At 43.9% G+C, this 19,176-nt stretch overlaps 1 protein-coding gene across 3 annotated transcripts in view; it reads right to left on the minus strand.

The window, feature by feature from the left end:
* Positions 1–951: 951 nt before the first annotated feature.
* Positions 952–19,176, minus strand: part of LRRC74A (leucine rich repeat containing 74A) — a 31,001-nt gene continuing 12,776 nt past the window's right edge. The window contains exons 8-16 of one of the 3 annotated variants that reach the window (XR_014525927.1): positions 17,993–18,078; positions 15,808–16,002; positions 14,349–14,444; positions 10,108–10,251; positions 7,727–7,834; positions 6,504–6,589; positions 4,762–4,839; positions 2,153–2,227; positions 952–1,157 (exon numbers count right to left, since the gene is read on the minus strand). Coding sequence is in view for 2 of the 3 variants with exons in the window: in XM_083502844.1 (XP_083358970.1) it covers positions 4,779–4,839; positions 6,504–6,589; positions 7,727–7,834; positions 10,108–10,251; positions 14,349–14,444; positions 15,808–16,002; positions 17,993–18,078 (776 nt within the window). In the remaining variant the exon portion in view is untranslated. Of the gene's footprint in view, positions 1,158–2,152; positions 2,228–4,619; positions 4,840–6,503; positions 6,590–7,726; positions 7,835–10,107; positions 10,252–14,348; positions 14,445–15,807; positions 16,003–17,992; positions 18,079–19,176 lie in introns of those variants that run through there. The other 2 variants (XM_083502844.1, XM_083502843.1) reach the window with 2 other exon arrangements.

Raw genomic sequence — 19,176 nt, forward strand, 5'->3', positions numbered from 1 at the left:
TTCCAGTAAAAAAGAAAGCAGGTGCTGCAAGTCTTCCCGTTTCTGTTATACAGAGGAACCTTGTGTGAGTGAGCTGCAAGGCTGGGTGGATGCCCAGGCAAAGGGCGCTTCCAGGTGAGAAGTCCATCCACTGGTGCACTCAGCAATGTAGCAGAACCACCACCTTGAAGGCCATGCCTTAGTACGCAGCACATAGTATTGCTTTGTCCTGTTGCATGGGTTTCTCCTCTTTTATCGCTTCCTTGAGGGTGCTTTGATCATCACTGTGCTTCAAGTGCTTCTTTTTTGCAGTTACCAAACCTGTCTAGTAGTTCTAGTAGGATACTGTTTTGCAGTTGGAGGGTTAGTCTGGATGAGTTCACTCCCAGTCCTGTCTATAATTGCAAAACTAAGGTGTGCTCAGGAGAGTGATGATAGAACCAGCAGGACCGCTGGAGATCATCCTGATGGGACTGGCAAAGTAGTCAACCATGCAACTGTTGTGAAGAAGATTTCTATTGATAGATGGGGCCTTCTGGAAGCAGAGAGTCATCTGGTAATCAGGTGTTCACATCCCACCTCCCTGGGAAAAGTGGTATCATTGGTATGTAAGACTGTAATAGACTGGCAGTCCTGGAAATGAGTATGAAACAGACACATCATTCCTCCAGGGAACATGTTTATTCAGCATTCTTCTTGATTTGCTTATGTAGCAGCTGGATGATGTGCACTCTTTACTGAACATTTGTTATGATTTGGTTATGGGGTGGTTACATAACAAGGAACATTCCCTACTGAGCTTCTAAGCAGCTCTGAGACCCCTTTTGGCCAAAGTGAAAGCTTTTAGAGAATGCTTTTACATGTGCAAACAAACAGGATGCCAGGCACTGTACAGAACAGAGGAATAATCCAGTCTGCTGCACATAACATTTCGTATTAGGATTTTAAAAGAAGTTCGGTTTCCCAGGAGAGTTAGCCAATGCATCAATTTTATTCTGTTCCTGCCCTTCTTCCTCTCCATCTACAGAGGCTGGGTAAAGCCTTTAAAGAAAGAACAGCCCTTTGATTGGATCGTCATCCTTGAACCCGGGAAACCAAGAGCCAATTCAGATGTTTGAAAGAAGTACAAAATACAGTCCTCCTGGGCTCGCTTTGTTCTCTGTGATTAAGAAGCCAACCTGCAAATGGAACAGCAACTTCTTTTATAACTGTGGAAACTTATTATCTAGTCCTGACAAAGCATTTTTCATCCTCTAGCTAAGTCAGAGTTTTAGCTAAGTCAGCATGCTATTTTGGTGTGTATTTTCTTATATACCCGAGCTTACGTTACATTTGCTTCCCCCCAACCTGCTGAATAAAAATATTTTCAATGATTTAAGACTCTTCTTTTGCCTTAGCTTACTCAAAGACTGTGAACTATCAGTGTGCCACATTTCTTATTATAAAACTTGTATAATATCATATTATCATATTCCTGAAGAGGGTCAATGGTGAGATTCAAAGTACCCTGTATTAAGAAAGAAATGGTTGCACAAATTTCATAGAATCACAGAATCATATATCTGTTACAGATCTGCCTTTTTCTGGATTAACTACTGCTATGGAACTTGGTCATTCTGTCAAGAATTACCATATTTTCCCGTGTATAACACGCCCCCGTGTACAAGACGACCCCCATTTTGGGGGGCTCCAAATTAAGAAAATGGGGGGATTGCCCAGAGTTGTTCAGTTTTTTGTGTGTGGGGGGGTGCTTGCCAAAAACCGCTCACCCAATTGCCACAGCGGCAGCCAATCATCAACAGGCCTTGCCACAGCCACCAATCACCCGCCCACTTGCCGCAGCAGCAGCCAATTGACAGCAGCCCTTGCCACAGCCACCAATCACCCACCCACTTGCCGCAGCAGCAGCCAACCGACAGCAGCCCTTGCCTCAGGCACCAATCACCCACCAAATTGCCACTGCCAATCTCCTGCTCGTGGCTGCAACCAATCACCCGGCCCCTCTCTGCACTATACGTGTATAAGACAACCCCCAATTTTTAACATTATTTTATAACAATAAAAATCATCTTATACACAGGAAATTATGGTAAATCTCATCTAAAGGCTAGATCTGCACAAGAAGCATCTTGGGCTCCTCTAAAACAGCCTCACCTGAACTCAGTTTACTCACCTTTAAACTTCTGACATGGTGACCCGGCCGCTCAACTGTTCTCTGTATCTCTAGCTAAGGGCTCATCCAGATGACCTGTTTATGCAGCATTTCATCCTGATTTGCTTACACAAAGGTGTAAGGTGGTTAGACTATGTTTGGTCTTTATTGCACATTTCCTCTGCTTTGTTTACAGGGTGGTTATATGACAATGAGCATTCATTCTGCATTCATCCTAATACTGTTGTGGAGTGTTTGCACATCTTGTAATGAGCCATTCATTCATTTCAGAGTTTTCCATGTATTTCTCTGTTTCTTTCAAAACTACAAGAAGTCGGTGGTGTGGTTTTTTTTAAAAAGAGGGGGATTTGTTGCACTTTAACAGAGCACTTTAATCCGCTTTATTTGTGCAAACATAACATTATGATAATTCCTCCTGCAAAATACTGAGAAGGGAGGCACTGCAGATCACACAGCCCAGTGTTGCTACTTTGCAAAACAACAGTGCCTTGCAATTTGCAATACAGCTAATCTCCTTTGTCATGCAGTGAAGCAAGAAAAGGATCTCAGTTCTTGAATAAGAGCAAAATTCCTTAGGAAGCCTCAGCTGTTTTGAGAAATTTGTCCAGATCCTGCAGGCATGCCTCAAAATGTACTGACTGGAGTAATATGAAGCACAGAAAGAAAACCTCCAAATCCCTACTTCTGCCTGTCCTGTGTCTAGAAAGCATGGTTCGGAGTATGGGTTTTGCCTTTGCCTCACCACTTCCCACCAGAAACTCACTCTCTAGTGCTAAATCGGAACAAAGTATGGGTTTTTCCAGGGGAAAGTGGTGGAACAAACAGAAGTGTGGATGAGCCCATAGTCATGTAGGAGAGGAAATTTATGCAGGTAAAGCAAGTATTGTACCTGCTAAAATTCACTCTTCTGAAAGACACAGGAACTCAGTGTGCAAGGAAGGCAGACTGATTGGAACTTTTACGCCTACTCTTCATCCTTAAATCACAGCAATTTGAAGTATCTTAATGTTTTCGCTTTTAGGATACAATTATGCATACTATCTTAATGAATACAAATATTTAGGAGCATAAGTACATCAGTATCCGCCTTATGCCAAGTCAGACTATTTGTCTACCAAGCTCTGAGGCCTCAGCTATATTGTAAAGTGCAATGTACAAATGTGACACTAGATGGTGATGGTGAGCTATGGCAAATTCAATATATTTTTCAAAACTTTTTTTTTAAAAAAAAAAACCACCACAGTGATTTTTTTATGTGTGTAGATTCCATTTGACTGTCAATATGGATATGCTTCCACATCAGAGCTGTATGGCAGAAAAGTGCATGGCTGCTGAAGGGTTGAAGCACAAACAAATCATACAATGGGAGAAGTGTGTGTGTGTTAGTCATCAATTGCTGGACTAATTTTTAAAAGAGCTTGCTTCAGAAACAGCAAAAATGTGTCTCTGTTTCCAGCAGAGATGGGGGAACCAGTGCACTCCCTATGGACTACAACTCCCACCATCTCTGACCATTGACAATGCTGGCTGGGGCTGATGGGAACTGGAGTCCGTCAACACCTGGAGGCTCTTCATCTCCTGATCTAGAAAGCACTAAAACTGCTTCTGCCACACTATTAACTATAAAGCATATTAGATGATGATGTATGAAACGAAAAGGATTTCGCAAAATGGCATGATCCTAGGTGGGAGAATCATGTTGTTTGTCACTAGTAACATGACAGGAATGTCTGACTGGTGACCATGACACACACAGTTCCACATGGGAATGTAAAGATAATAATAATAATAATAATAATAATAATAATAATAATAATAGTAATAATAATCCTATATACCTGAAGGAGCGTCTCCACCCCCATCTTTCAGCCCGGACACTGAGATCCAGTGCCAAGGGCCTTCTGGCGGTTCCCTCATTGTGAGAAGTGAGGTTACAGGGAACCAGACAGAGGGCCTTCTCAGTAGTGGCGCCCACCCTGTGGAACGCCCTCCCTTCAGATGTCAAAGAAATAAAATATCTGACATTGAAGTCCTCCTCTGAGGGTCTTCTGCTGGTTCCCTCACTGCGAGAAGCCAAGTTACAGGGAACCAGACAGAGGGCCTTCTCAGTAGTGGCGCCCACCCTGTGGAACGCCCTCCCTTCAGATGTGAAGGAAATAAGCAGCTATCCTATCTTTAAAAGACATCTGAAGGCTGCCTTGTTTAGGGAAGTTTTTAATATTTAACGTTGTACTGTTTTTAACACTTGATTGGAAGCTGCCCAGAGTGGCTAGGGAAACTCAGCCAGATGGGTGGGGTATAAATAATAATAATAATAATAATAATAATAATAATAATAATAATACTTATTATTATTATTATTATTATTATTATTATTATTATTATTATTATTATTATTGCACTGCTTGGGGGTTGTGCTGTGTTTTCCCTAGGATATTTTAGATTCTGTATTTCTTTCTTTTGGAAATCAGTTGATATTTCAGTATATTTTACGATCTAAAGTCAAGACTTTTGATCATTTCCCCACTTCCAGTACGTCCCCCTCAGCCCACAGGACATGTTTCTTAGCTTCCTGACACAACTTATCCTTCCATCCTTCACTGGCTGACCTGACGCCTGGACCTGATTAGCCTTCTTCCTCTTCCACCTCCTCAGGCTTCTTTTCTGGCTCCTCAACTTTATAATTACTAATTTGAAAGGCGAAGGGGAAAAAACAGTGAGGATTTGTTTTTTGAAAAAAGAAAGTTTGCTGAGAGTTCTATCCAGTGTTGCACAAGCAGAAATTTGCACAATGGATCTTTCCTTTCCCTTCCACTCTCTCCACCCTCACCCGTGCTGCTCCCTTTACCCGCTGAAAAGCATCTCAGGAGGGCTGGGGGCCTACCAAACATGGTGAGCTATGTCATATAGGGCTGCAGTGGGAGGGAGAAATTGCCCCAAACTGGACAACAGAGCCTTGTACAAGCTGCCCTTCACTCATGCAATATGGGATGCAGACCTGAATTTTTCTCCCTCATCCCCCAACAGACCTTTGCAAAGAACTTCGCGCTGGGCACAGAAAGGCCAAAGAAAGAGTATTTTTGCATGTGCTGCTTTCAAACCCACATTCACACATATCCACCACATCACATGTAGAAATCGGCTTTGGGCACATATTTACCCCACGTGGGGCTATGTGCCGAAGGCTCAGTACTGTACATGACACTGAAGGCACATAACCAGCCTGCCAGAGGCTGGGAAGCAATATGCGCTGGCCATTAAGTTGAGAGCTGTCTGAACAATAAACCCGATAGCCGGGTTCTCCAGCTGTTTTTGGACTACAACTTCTATCATCCCTAGCTAGCAGGACCACTGGTCAGGAATGATGGGAACTGTAGTCCAAAAACAGCTAGAGGCCCAAGTTTGGGAAAACCTGGCATATAGCATTATCACTAAAGCAGTTCTATTATTGCTTTAGAAATGAATCTAGGCTCTTAGGAAGTGTTGAGGCCAAAGGCAGTATTTTAACTGTTTTTAATTCTGACATTTAAAATTGTTGTAACCCATCCTGGGACCTGCTACTAAAGGGAAGGTAATAATTTCAACAACAACAACGAGGAGACTGAGTTTACAAAGGAAAGAACAAGGAAGAAGCATACAAGATTGCCCACCCCTTAAAGTTAAAGGTAAAGAGACCCCTGACCATAGATCCAGTCATGACCAACTCTGGGGTTGCGGCGCTCATCTTGCTTTATTGGCCAAGGGAGCTGGAGTTCAGCTTCCGGGTCATGTGGCCAGCATGACTAAGCCGCTTCTGGCGGACTAGAGCAGCGCATGGAAACGCTGTTTACCTTCCCACCGGAGCAGTACCTATTTATCTACTTGCACTTTGACATGCTTTTGAACTGCTAGGTTGGCAGGAGCAGAGACTGAGCAACGGGTGCTCACCCCGTCACGGGGATTTGAACCGCCGACATTCTGATTGGCAAGTCCTAGGCTCTGTGGTTTAACCCACAGCGCCACCTGCATCCCACCCCTTAGAGACCATCAAAGTCCAAGCCTTAGCACCTTTATGCCTCCCCAGTGGCTGCTCCCAGACTTTGGAATTCCCTCCCTAGAGAAGCTAGACTGGCTCCCTCCTTGTTGTCCAGACAGAGCCTGCTGACTCCTCCTAACTCAAAAGAATGCCATGGAGGTTGGTGGTGTGACTCTTTTCCGAACAGATTTGTAAAAGGGGAACAATTTGGCAGTCATGCCATAGGAAAATGCAGACCTGTGGCCTGGTTGAGAGATCTATTTGATCTCTTGACGGAAAACCAGAAACCGAGAAGAAAATAGAGTAACACGCCAAATCTGCCTACCGTTTACTCACCTGTAGTCCACGTACCCCGTCCTGCTTTGGTCTAGCTTACGCACCAGTTCCACAACCTGTACCCGGTCCAAGGGGATCTTTTTTTGCTTGTGATACAAGAAAAATAACATTATTGAAATTGAGTACAGTTACATATTCCAGAGATGGGGAACCTGTAATGATGTGGATGGACTACAACTGCTGTCACGCCTGGCTGCTGGCTGTGCCAGAGCTGGAGTCGAGTAACATCTGGAGGGACAGAAGTTCCGCCCTCCTGATATATTCCTTCCTCTGTTGGGTGGCTGTAAGGTAATAGTGCCCACCTCCCTCTCTCCCCTATCTTATCTGCTGAGAAAGGTACCATGCAACAGACTGACCCTGCTGACTCCTCCTAACTCAACTTCTCTAAACACATCCTGTTTATAATAATACACTTCAAACTGCCTGAAACATAAGTGCCAACTCCCTGGGCCCCTGGGTGCCCGAGCACCCACAAAATTCCCCATGAAGGGGCTGAGAACCCACAAATTTCGGTGCCATGGCCATGCACACTGCATGGCACCCACGGCCCCGGGGGCCAAGCTGGCACCCCTGGCCTGAAACACAAGGTGGAAAACCCTCATGACCCTCGCTCACCACTTCCAATATCTATGTCCAGGACCAATTCTGAATTTTAATTTCAGCACCCACCCCTGCCCATTGCCAATCTCACATCTAGACTTTGGCCAATAATGTTTCAGCGCATCTACACTGATTTGTTTGAGTTATGTGCTCAGATGGCTCAATCTCTGCAACTCGTCTCATTCTCTAAACAGCCACGACCCCTGCCAACAAATGTCACTGCTTTTCCTGACTGTTTGATGACCCAATTGTCTCTTTTCCCATCTGCTTCTCTGTACCAGCAATACTTACGGGGATGAAAATGAAATATTGTAACAATAAAACATAGGGTTTGTGGTAGGTACTTGGAGTAGCTAGAGATGTACCAATGTGAGAAAATGAGTCTTGTTTTCATCTGTCTACACTAAACATTTAAATTGCTTCCACACTTGCTTGACTGTTTCGGTTTCCAACCATGGAAAACACAGAAACTGAAGTTCTGGGAAAGGGCTGAAGTCCTCCCAGCCAATATTGCCGACACCCCAGTGAACTTGCAAGACCCAGGGGTCTTTGAGAGAATCCACAATAATTTAAACCAACCAAATCTCTTTGAAATTCTAGTATAGTCGGCCTCTGGGACATACCAGCATCATGGTTCTTCGAAACTCTGCCACGGGAATCTTCATGTTGCCATATTTGTCCATATTCCTAAAGAAGTCCCAGAGCCTCAACTTGTGTTCATCTAAATAGTTCTAGGAATAGAAAATAGAAGAAACCTACATGAGACCACAAGTCCGATCCCTCTCCCATGGATAGCATTTACTGTTTTTCTTATATATTCAGATTATATCTACATCTTGGACTTCTGGTGCAGAGGCTACGTTTTCTGTTGCTCAAAACCACTAGAACGAACCACTCTTGAAGCGATTCTGCTTATTCTTTTGCTTCCTTCCTGTTTATCTTTAAGCATTTACAATACAAATATGTTATTGGGTGCTCTTTATTAACTGAAAATATCATTCTTTTGCCAGGATACTTCTATTTCTCTTTCCAGATTGATATCCATTTATTTAAACCTGCCCATTGCAAGAATATTCAAGGCATGAAACATTATTTAGGATGGTACAGATGGGCCCTAAGATTATTCTTAGTTGATTCTTAGCAGATGATTCTTAGTTGTGGCACTCACTTAAAGAAATACCCTCCCCAGAGACGTTCATCAGGCCAGCTCTATGTTCTCTTTTAAGCAGTTAAGAACAGTGTTGATTTTTATAAATATGTCAGTGCTGAGGAAGAAATTAAGATTATTTTTGTGCTGTTTTATTCTCTTGGATTATTTTATCACCATGGGATTTTTTATTGAAATGTTTGCTATGGACTCAAGAGGCCTGGTAATAAATTGCAAAATCAAAAGATACTGGAAAAGGTCTCTTGCAATTTGATATACTGCAGCTTGCAATTTAGCCTGCAGTCCAATACACATTTACTTGGGAGCAAGCACTATCAAAGACAATGCAACTAAGTTGTGAGTAATCTAGTCAAATTTTAGGGTGCTTATATTTCAGAGTTGTGGAAAGAAGATTTGGGCTGACTCCAGGGTCTTTGTGTTGCTAGGAGGGGATTCTTACATTGGCTCCTGTGAACCTCTGTCTCAGCACAGCAGTTTATGCCCTCAAAATGTAGGGCAGGGATAGCCAATGTGGTGCCCTCCCAAAGCTGTTGGACTCCCATCAGGCTCAGACAGTGTGGTCAATGATCAGGGATGATGGGAGTTGTAGTCCCTAACACCTGGAGTATGCCACCCTTACGGATTAGGTCAGGTTGGAGAGTACCGTATTTTTTGCACCATAACACTCACTTTTTTCCTCCTAGAAAGTAAGGGGAAATGTCTCTGTGTGTTATGGAGGGAATGCCTATGGGTGGCATGCCTACGGATTTTCCTCCTTTAAAAACTATGTGCGTGTTATGGTCGGGTGCGTGTTATAGAGCGAAAAATACGGTACTTGCTTTCTCTCCAGATGTACTGTAATGTTATTTTCCCATTCAATAGCACCATCTACTGAGTCTTGTAGAGAATGCATGCTTTCGAAAACAGGAGTCGACTAGGAAGCTGGTTTATGTGTAGCATGGCCAGATTATTATTAAAGGACTCTTGTACCTTTAATAATAGTATTTTTATTATTTGCACCCCACCCATCTGACTGGGTTGCTGCAGCCACTCTGGGCAGTGAATGGTTATGTCGACAAGGCATTTTGGTTTTAAACTCTTCTAAACCAAGGCTAGTGTAAGTGTGCTGTTTTCTGACATTTTTTGATATTTTAGTGCTAATTCTCTCTCTTTTTTTTTTTTTTTAGACAATAAGCCGAATCCTTTTTTGATGCATCTCTGTTGTCTGTTCATTCTCGGGGTGCCCAGCTCTTGAGTACATCCAGGTTCCAACATCAAAAATTCCCTAGAACTGAGAGTCAGGTTGCATGTGAGAACTGCAGGCTTGCATGCAAACTACACACTTCATAACACTGCTCCAGAGGAGAGGTGAGGGAAGCAAGCTCGGGGTGACAGCAGCTGCGGCTTGCACCCGTGCCAAAAACAAATGAAAAGCCCCATACATTTCCTTTAAAATGTAAAAATTTCCGATGGATGGGCATGTTGGCCCTCCAAAAGAGAACATGTCCGGGATTTACCAGATGTATGCCAACCCTAAGTAACCTCATTTTGATGGGCAGCAAAAGCATGGCTTTTAAGGGGTGTGCTCTCTCCGGTAATGCAGTGTTTCTGTAGCACAAGTGCAGCCTTGAGATAAGTCTGCGGTTTGTAAATAACCATGGTGGATGCACTGTTTGAAAAGCCTGACTGTGCGGCAAGGCCACTAAGAAAGGAATGGGAAACCTGTGGCCTGTCAGTTACTGAACTCCATCCGATAGGAGCCTAATAACTGCTGGAATGCCACGGGTTCTCCACTGCTACCCAAAGAGAAGCAAACTCTCTCTTTGACATGACAAAAATGCGAGAAGAGGACCTCACCTGAATCAGCTTCATTGCATCTGGCCGTGGTGGAATCTTATGGGCAACGTGGCCTCCAACCCCTCCATAGACGACATCTAGTTCAGGCCGTATGTCACAGACTACATCCAGCAACCTGATGAAGCCTTCATTCACCAGCACATTCTAAAGCAGAGCAGATTGGATTTAGAGCAGACAGGCTGGATCCCGTTTCCATATACAGTGGAACCTCGGAAGCCAAATGTCTTGGAAGCCAAACGTTTTGGCTCCCAAACTCCAACAAACCAGAAGTAAATGGTTCCATTTTTGAATGTGCCTCGGAAGCCGAATGGCTTCTCTTTTTTCTTTTTTCTCAATGGGGCTTGCCGACTGCCCCATTGAGCCTCGGTTTTCAAATGTTTCAGAAGCCAAACGGGCTTCCGGAACGCGTTACGTTTGACAACCGAGGTTCCACTGTAATCGGTTACAATGGGATGACAACCCTGGAGCCTCTCTGGTTGGTTTCAATGTCCAGGGGTTGGCTGAGTGTACCTTGTGGAATCCATCTCAATCAAAATTTGGGGCCCAGGCAAGCCAAAAATTGAATTCTATGAATAGAACAAATGCTCTCATTTTGCATAATTGATTCTGCCCCCTTCTAACTTTTTGTTTACTTTGCTATTTACACACACACACACACACACACACACACACACACACACACACTGCTATTTATCCAAAAAAGGCTTGCAGTGTGATTTGCCAATCACTAAAAACAGCCCCTGTCCTCAGGTTTATAATCTAAACAGATGCAGCACAAATCCTCACTGGCCTTGCAGACAACTTCAGTGTCCAGAAAGTGGGAGAAGCAACAAGAGGAACAGCTATTTTAGATCTGGTCCTAACCAATGTTGATGACCTGGTTAGTGGGGTAGAAGTGGAAGGATCATTAGGCACGAGTGATCATGCTCTTCTGAAGTTTACTATACAGCGGAAAGGAGCAGCCAAGCATACTAGGACTCAATTTCTTGACTTTAAGAAAGCCGACTTCATAAAACTTAGGGAAGTGCTGGGTGAGATCCCATGGACAGTAATACTAAAAGGAAAGTGAGTTCATGATGGCTGGGAGTTTGTTAAGAGGGAGATAGTAAAAGCACAACTTCAGGCAATACCAATGAGACGGAAACATGGAAGGTGCCTAAAGAAGCCAGGGTGGCTATCTAAAGAACTTTTAACTGAGTTAAGATTAAAAAAGGATGTGTACAAAAAATGGAAAAGGGGGGGAAACCACCAAAGAGGAATTCAAACAAATAGCCAGCACGTGTAGACACAAAGTCAGAAAAGCTAAAGCACAGAATGAACTCAGGCTTGCTAGAAAGGTTAAAAGCAACAAAAAAGGCTTTTATGGGTATATCCGTAGCAAAAGGAAGAACAAAGAAACAGTGGGGTCACTCAGAGGAGAAGATGGTGAAATGCAAACAGGGGACACAGAAAGGGCTGAACTCCTCAATGCCTTCTTTGCCTCAGTCTTCTCCAATAAAGAAAACAATGCCCGACCTGAAGAATTTGGAGCAAATGATTCAGCAGAGGAAACACAGCCCAGAATAACTAAGGAGATAGTACAAGAATACTTGGCTAGTTTAGATGTATTCAAGTCTCCAGGGCCAGATGAACTGCATCCAAGAGTATTAAAAGAACTGGCAGATGTGATCTCAGAACCACTGGTAGTCATCTTTGAGAATTCCTGGAGAACAGGCGACGTCCCGGCAGACTGGAGGAGGGCAAATGTTGTCCCTATTTTCAAAAAGGGGAAAAGAGAGGACCCAAATAATTATCGCCCAGTCAGTCTGACATCAATACCAAGGAAGATTCTGGAGCAGATCATTAAGCAAACAGTCTGTGAGCACCTAGAAAGGAATGCTGTGATCACCAATAGTCAGCATGGATTTCTGAAAAATAAGTCATGTCAGACTAACCTGATCTCGTTTTTTGACAGAATTACAAGCCTGGTAGATGAAGGGAACGCAGTGGATGTAGCCTACCTTGATTTCAGCAAGGCATTCGACAAGTTGCCCCATGATATTCTTGTAAAGAAGCTGGTAAAATACGGTCTTGACTATGCTACCACTCAGTGGATTTGTAACTGGCTGACTGACCGAACCCAAAGGGTGCTCATCAATGGTTCCTCTTCATCCTGGAGAAGAGTGACTAGTGGGGTACCACAGGGTTCTGTCTTGGGCCCGGTCTTATTCAACATCTTTATCAACGACTTGGATGATGGACTCAAGGGCATCCTGAACAAATTTGCAGATGACACCAAACTGGGAGGGGTGACTAACACCCCAGAGGACAGGATCACACTTCAAAATGACCTTGACAGATTAGAGAACTGGGCCAAAACAAACAAGATGAACTTTAACAGGGAGAAATGTAAAGTATTGCACTTGGGCAAAAAAAATGAGAGGCACAAATACAAGATGGGTGACACCTGGCTTGAGAGCAGTACATGTGAAAAGGATCTAGGAGTCTTGGTTGACCACAAACTTGACATGAGCCAACAGTGTGACGCGGCAGCTAAAAAAGCCAATGCAATTCTGGGCTGCATCAATAGGAGTAAAGCATCTAGATCAAGGGAAGTAATAGTGCCACTGTATTCTGCTCTGGTCAGACCTCACCTGGAGTACTGTGTCCAGTTCTGGGCACCACAGTTCAAGAAGGACACTGACAAACTGGAACGCAACCAAAATGGTCAAAGGCCTGGAAACGATGCCTTATAAGGAACGGCTAAGGGAGCTGGGCATGTTTAGCCTGGAGAAGAGGAGGTTAAGGGGTGATATGATAGCCATGTTCAAATATATAAAAGGATGTAATATAGAGGAGGGAGAAAGGTTGTTTTCTGCTGCTCCAGAGAAGCGGACACGGAACAATGGATCCAAACTACAAGAAAGAAGATTCCACCTAAATATTAGGAAGAACTTCCTGACAATAAGAGCTGTTCGACAGTGGAATTTGCTGCCAAGGAGTGTGGTGGAGTCTCCTTTTTTGGAGGTCTTTAAGCAGAGGCTTGACAACCATATGTCAGGAGTGCTCTGTTGGTGTTTCCTGCTTGGACTTGATGGCCCTTGTGGTCTATTCCAACTCTATGATTCTATGAAATGGAAAATGGATTGAACCCAGGACAACACCCTGTGGCGTCTCATTTGTCACTTTTTTCCAGGATGACAAGGAACCTTAGTGAGCACTCTTTGGGTTTGGTCAGCCAACCAGTTACAAATCCATCTAACAGTTATCTCATCCAACCAACATTTTACCAACTTTCCCACAAGAATATCATGGGGGACTTGGTTAAATGCCTTACTGAAATCAAGATACACTATGTCCACAGCATTCCCTTGATCCATTAAGTTGGCAATTCTATCAAAAAAGAAATGAGATTTGTCTATCATGACTTGTTTTTGAGAAAGCCATGCTGGGTGTTCGTAATCACTGCATCCTTTTCTAAGTGCTCACAGACTGACTGTTTAATTATCTGTTCCAAGACCTTTCCCGGTATTGATGTCAAGCTCACTTGTTGGTAGTCACCTGGGTCTTCTTTCCCCTCCTTTTTGAAGATGGGGACATTTACCTGCCTCCAGTCTACAGTGACCTCACCTGTTCTCCAAGAATTCTCAAATATTATAGACAGGGGCTCTGAGATTACATCCGCAAGCTCCTTTGGTACTTTTGGGTGAAGCTCACCAGGCCCTGGAGATCTGAATTCATTTAAAGTAGCTAGGTGTTCCCTTACTACCTCTTTTCCTATCTTGGGCTGCTGCTGCCTCCTTGCATTGTTTATTCTGTTATCACCAGACTGGGCACTTTCCTCTTGGGTGAAGATAGAGGCAAAGTACTGTAGGTGGTGAGTAGTTCCACCTATTCTCTGTCACCTCCTAGCATTTCTCCGTCTTCTCCATGCAGAGGACATACTACTTGCTTACTCTTCCTCTTGCTTCAAACAGCTGAAGAAACCTTTTAAAATTATTTTTAACCTCTCTTGCAAGCCTGACCGTTTCCCTGCAACTGTTGGCTACTCGTGTATACTCCTCCTTCATGATTTCCCCTTTCTTCCATAGATGCCCTTCTTAAACCCCAGCTCATCTGTAAGCTCCTTATGCAACCACACCAGTTTCTTCAGATGCCTCACGCTTTTCTCTCTTGCTGGAATTGTCTGCATTTGTGCCTAGGCAGGATTTCAGCATTATGAATTATGAGGGCTGCTGAACTCTCCCTTAGTATCCTCTTACCGAAATATTGATTTCTTCCATTTTGGTGCTTGTGTTCTTTCTGACACATGAGACGAGAGCAATGGCGCCTTCTACTGTAATGGGATTGTGGGACATCTATAAGGAAAAGAAATCAGAGATGATCTGAAGATAGGAAAGATTTCACTTGCTAGAAAGGAATGCACCTAAGGTTAAAGAACTGAGTTGAAAGGTCTGGGGCGGTTCCAGTTCTGACATGGATATTGTGTGGCAATATATAAACGCTTTACCTCAGTTCTTGATCTGAGAAATGGGAATTATAGTGACTGGACTAAGAGCAGTGGAACGCACTGCTTATCTATTGCTATCCATGGTGTGCTGACTGGGAGGTGGGAGCAGCAGGGACACATTGGGCTGCCTGAAAATTTTAACAAATCAGTATGTACTGTATTTAAATTTATTGATGTTTTTATAGATGTTTTTGTTGATTTTATTCTTACATTTTGCACTTTGCTATATATTTTTATGAAAGTGCATTCATAAATAAATAAATTGTCCCGATTATATCTACTACATCATAACAGTAAATATAAACAGATCTTTAAAGTGAACAATAATAATTTAGTCAGGGCAAATCCCAATCACTACCATTATAACGTGTGTGGCAGGGGGTGTACGGCTTGGTTCTTCAGACACACTTTCTGTGGAGGAAGAGAGAATTCAAAAGCAACAGAAGACATTTGGAAGTTTCTCAGATAAGTTGTGAACTCCCTTTGGCATCTTCATCATATGTTTGTCTCTACGTTTCTCACTTAATCAACAATCAGTCACTTAATGTAAGTTATAACATAAGTTTTATCAGTGGCGTAGCGTGGGTTGTCAGCACCCGGGGCAAGGCAAGTAATTTGCGCCCCCTAACCCGTGGATTTGCGCCCCCTAACCCTAACCCCCAGATGTTGCGCCCTGTGCGGCCAGCCCCCCCTGCACCCCCCACGCTACGCCACTGAGTTTTATGTGGCATCTTGCCCTTCTTAATGGTGTGTGATTTATTAATCATGATATTTCTTCTTTACTTTTTCCACGGAGTTTCTCATTTTTTATTTCATGTCCGCCTGATCAGAGAACTGTAGATGTAGACATAGCCTTCCAGCTAACAAACAAACAAAAAAAACCCTTTCGGTTTAACACGTTCCTCCACTTTGGAATGCCCTTCCTTCAGCTATACCTGAAACATCATCAATTATTTGCTCCCAACATCTTGTAAAGACGTATCTTTCTCTGCTGGCTTTCTCTGATCAATAGGCTGGACTTTGCACCATTTGACTTCTGCTTTTATGATATTGTTCTAGCTTCTTTAAGTTCACTTGTAGGGTTGTTGAACACTTAGACTTTTTTAAAAAAATTAAGTGGTTTAGAAATACTTTTGAATAAACAATTTACAAAAACAAAACATCCTTCATATACCATATGCTCCAAACCAGCTCAGAAAATAAAATCCTACCTTCAGGATTCTAAGGGTACCATTAACTTCTAACCCCTTGCACAACTTTAATGTCCCTTCGTTGTTGATATGGTTGCTGCTGATGTCCAGCTCATTTAGCACATTGTTGACCTTGAGGGCTTCCCCAAGGGCCAGAGCACCCTCATTCCCAAAACCGTTCCATGAAAGGTTCAGTACCTTCAATGCTCCATTGGCCTCCAGAAAGAGAAAGAGAGAGGAGAAATTAACATTTATTTGTGGTTTCATGTATATGTTCTTTTTAACCCTGTAAATCACCCTGGAACCAGTTCTGGAGACATAATAGAAATAATAAAAATAGAACTCTTCAGGAGGAGCACAGAGACAAGAAACGCCAAGGGAGCACAAACAGACACCTTCATCTGCCCAGCTGCAACAAACCATGTCTCTCCCATATCACTACCTACAGCCATAGCAGGCGCTGTAACTCCCAAAGGTTTGACTTTACACTCCCCTCCCCCTGCAACGCACACTCCTCCATTGTCTCCCAAGACAGATGGGTACCAACTGAGGGGCTTACTTCCAAGAAGACATGCTGAGGATGGCACTGTAAAGCTCTCTGATGGTTAAAGTCCAGTTTATTACAATGTGAATGGCTCTTCCAAAATTCCTTTAGGATCAGCTGCAAGTCACAAAATCCTGTCTGCTCCTTCAGTGCCAGTTTTCACATAATGGTATCTAACTTGTACCCTTAATAGCACCACCAAACAACAAACTCGATTTCCTCTTGGTGCCTGTCCAAACACCAGTGATTTTATTATTATTTTTAATCCTTTTAGCGGTGCCAGGCAATTGTGCCAGCTTATAACCCACCAGCCAAAATTTTCCTCACAGGGCTAGTTTATATTCCCAGCTCGTGGATTGTGGTTTTAGTTATGCTTTTAAAAAAATCACTGCTATACATTGCTTTGAAATCTTCTAAAATATAAACTGGTGGGGTATAAAAGTGATTGAAAATAATAAATAATAGTGCCCAATTTGGACTTTGGAATGTGGGTTGACTTGGAGGGGCCTCACCAGGAGTGGGCAGCAAGGTAGGTATGGCATACCCACAGAGTGTCCCGGGGGGGGAAAGGGGGGGGATCCTGTTTTTTCAAGTGAGACCACAGTGGCCCTTTTGGGTGCCACGATATCACACGCTACCTTGTCCCTCCCAAAAAAAGCTTTTTTGGGGGCGAGATAGTGGCACAGGTCACGTAACTTGCCCAGGAGCACGTCCTGAATGTCACTCATCCCGGTTTTTTATCTGAAAAAGTTGGATGGTGTGGGTGTGGGTATGGTACGGCTTTACCAGGTGCTTCCCCCCCCTTAAAAAATGTTTAAGGGTACTCTCATTTTGACTCAAGTGAATTGCTATTTTATAGTTCAAACCGGGGAAAATAAATACAGTAAATGGACAAAAGTACGAAGAACATGCATTGTCTCGTATTACACAGCTGACAGCTCACAGTAGTTTTCCGACTCGTATTGAAATACTGCCCCTCAATGAGGCCAAACTTTCATCAGTAAAACAACAGACATCCACATTCCACACTGCTTCACACATTAAACGCTCACTTCCGTCTGAGACTCAGGAAACACCGTGACAGGAAATGAGGCCGCCATCGGAGGTGGTAACAACAAAACTGACCAATCAACGTGCTATTCAACGGAACTGACGATTCACCGTGCTAGAGAATAAACTAAAAATTTTAAAATTTTGAGTTTCTTCTCCCATTAGATTCACAAAATGTTTAGGGGTATGCATCCCCCTGCGTCCCCCCAGGAAAAAAAGCACATGTGCTAACTCCCAATGCATGCCCATTTTGCTGCCACACTGAGCATAAGACAAGCCTGCTGGATGAGGACAATAGTGCATCTACTCCAGCACCCTATTCTCACAGCGGTTACGCAGATGCCCATGCAAACCAGAAAGAGGGACCTGAGCGCAACAGCCCTCTCCCCGCCACCCCAACCATCTATGAGATGGGGCAGTAAAAGGTACTTTGAGCAGCAAGGGCACCCTGTTTGCTGCTCTCAATCACCACAGGCCTCTTTCCATCATTGCCTCTTCGTCCCCACACGCCGGTCCTGTTCAGGCACTATTCCTGAATTGGTCTCCAGCCTCGCCTTGCTCCCGGGATCCTCTCCCCAGGATCCGCAAAGGCGAGACCCAACGAAGTCTTACCCTGAGGCCTGCACACAGGGCTACAGCCCCCTTCATGCGCAGGTGATTCCAACTCAGGTTCAGAACCTCCAGCGATTCATTGTTGGCTGAGGAGAAAGAAGAAAAGAAAAGAAGAAGAGTTTGGATTTGATATCCCGCCTTTCACTCCCCTTCAGGAGTCTCAAAGCGGCTAACATTCTCCTTTCCCTTCCTCCCCACAACAAACACTCTGTGAGGTGAGTGAGGCTGAGAGACTTCAGAGAAGTGTGACTGGCCCAAGGTCACCCAGCAGCTGCATGTGGAGGAGCGGAGACACGAACCCGGTTTCCCAGATTACGTGGCTACCGCTCTTAACCACTACACCACACTGGCTCTCAGCAAGAACTTGCTGAGGATGAAAAAGATTGGGGTGGGTGAAAATAAATGGCTCTTTGGAGGAGGGTCTGTGATGATCCCAGACTCACATTGACATAATTAGGACGGCCCTGGGATTTTTGGACGTTTCAGGGGTGGGGGGGTTCATATTTGGGGGCAGGTCGGTTCTTGCCATTAAATATGAAGTGGCTGAGGCTTTTTCTTTGCTTTTCACAAGAAAGCCTTCCTGCCCCTTCAAACTTCTGCCTTCCCGACTCCCTGCAAATGCCTCAGCAGCAATGATACAGTCATGACATACATTTGTATATACTGTACACACACACACACACACACACGTACACTGACACATCAGTCAAGAGTTTCTAAGGTGATTTCAATTCTGGGACCCAATTGTGCCTCTGCGGAGCTGTGGTGGAAAGAGATCTGAGAAAACAGTTGGATTCCTATACATTCCCAGAAGCTTTCCCTCTTGGTTCATGGAAGTCGCCAATTTGGTGTCCCTCAGTTGTTGCTGGATTACAACTCCCACCGTAGTGGCTGGGGCTGCTGGGAGTTGGAATTCAGCAACATGTGGAGGGCACCACATCGCAGCTGCTGGGATGGCGCATCCTTTTTTTAGAAGCAAGCCTTCGTTTCCAAGCCAGATTTTGACGGAGGCATAAGCATATCAAGCTATCTATCCACACCCCCCCTTTGGCTATCATCATAATGATGGATTTATCTGCCTCTTGCAGGCATCCGCTGACCTTCATGCTGGATTAATAACATTAACAATGCTGAATTGGTTCTGTGAAAATGCTATTTCTGCTAAGGAGGTAAGCTCCAGACTA

The sequence above is a fragment of the Podarcis liolepis genome (assembly GCF_965112155.1).
Source record: "Podarcis liolepis genome assembly, chromosome: 1".
NCBI lineage: Eukaryota > Metazoa > Chordata > Lepidosauria > Squamata > Lacertidae > Podarcis > Podarcis liolepis.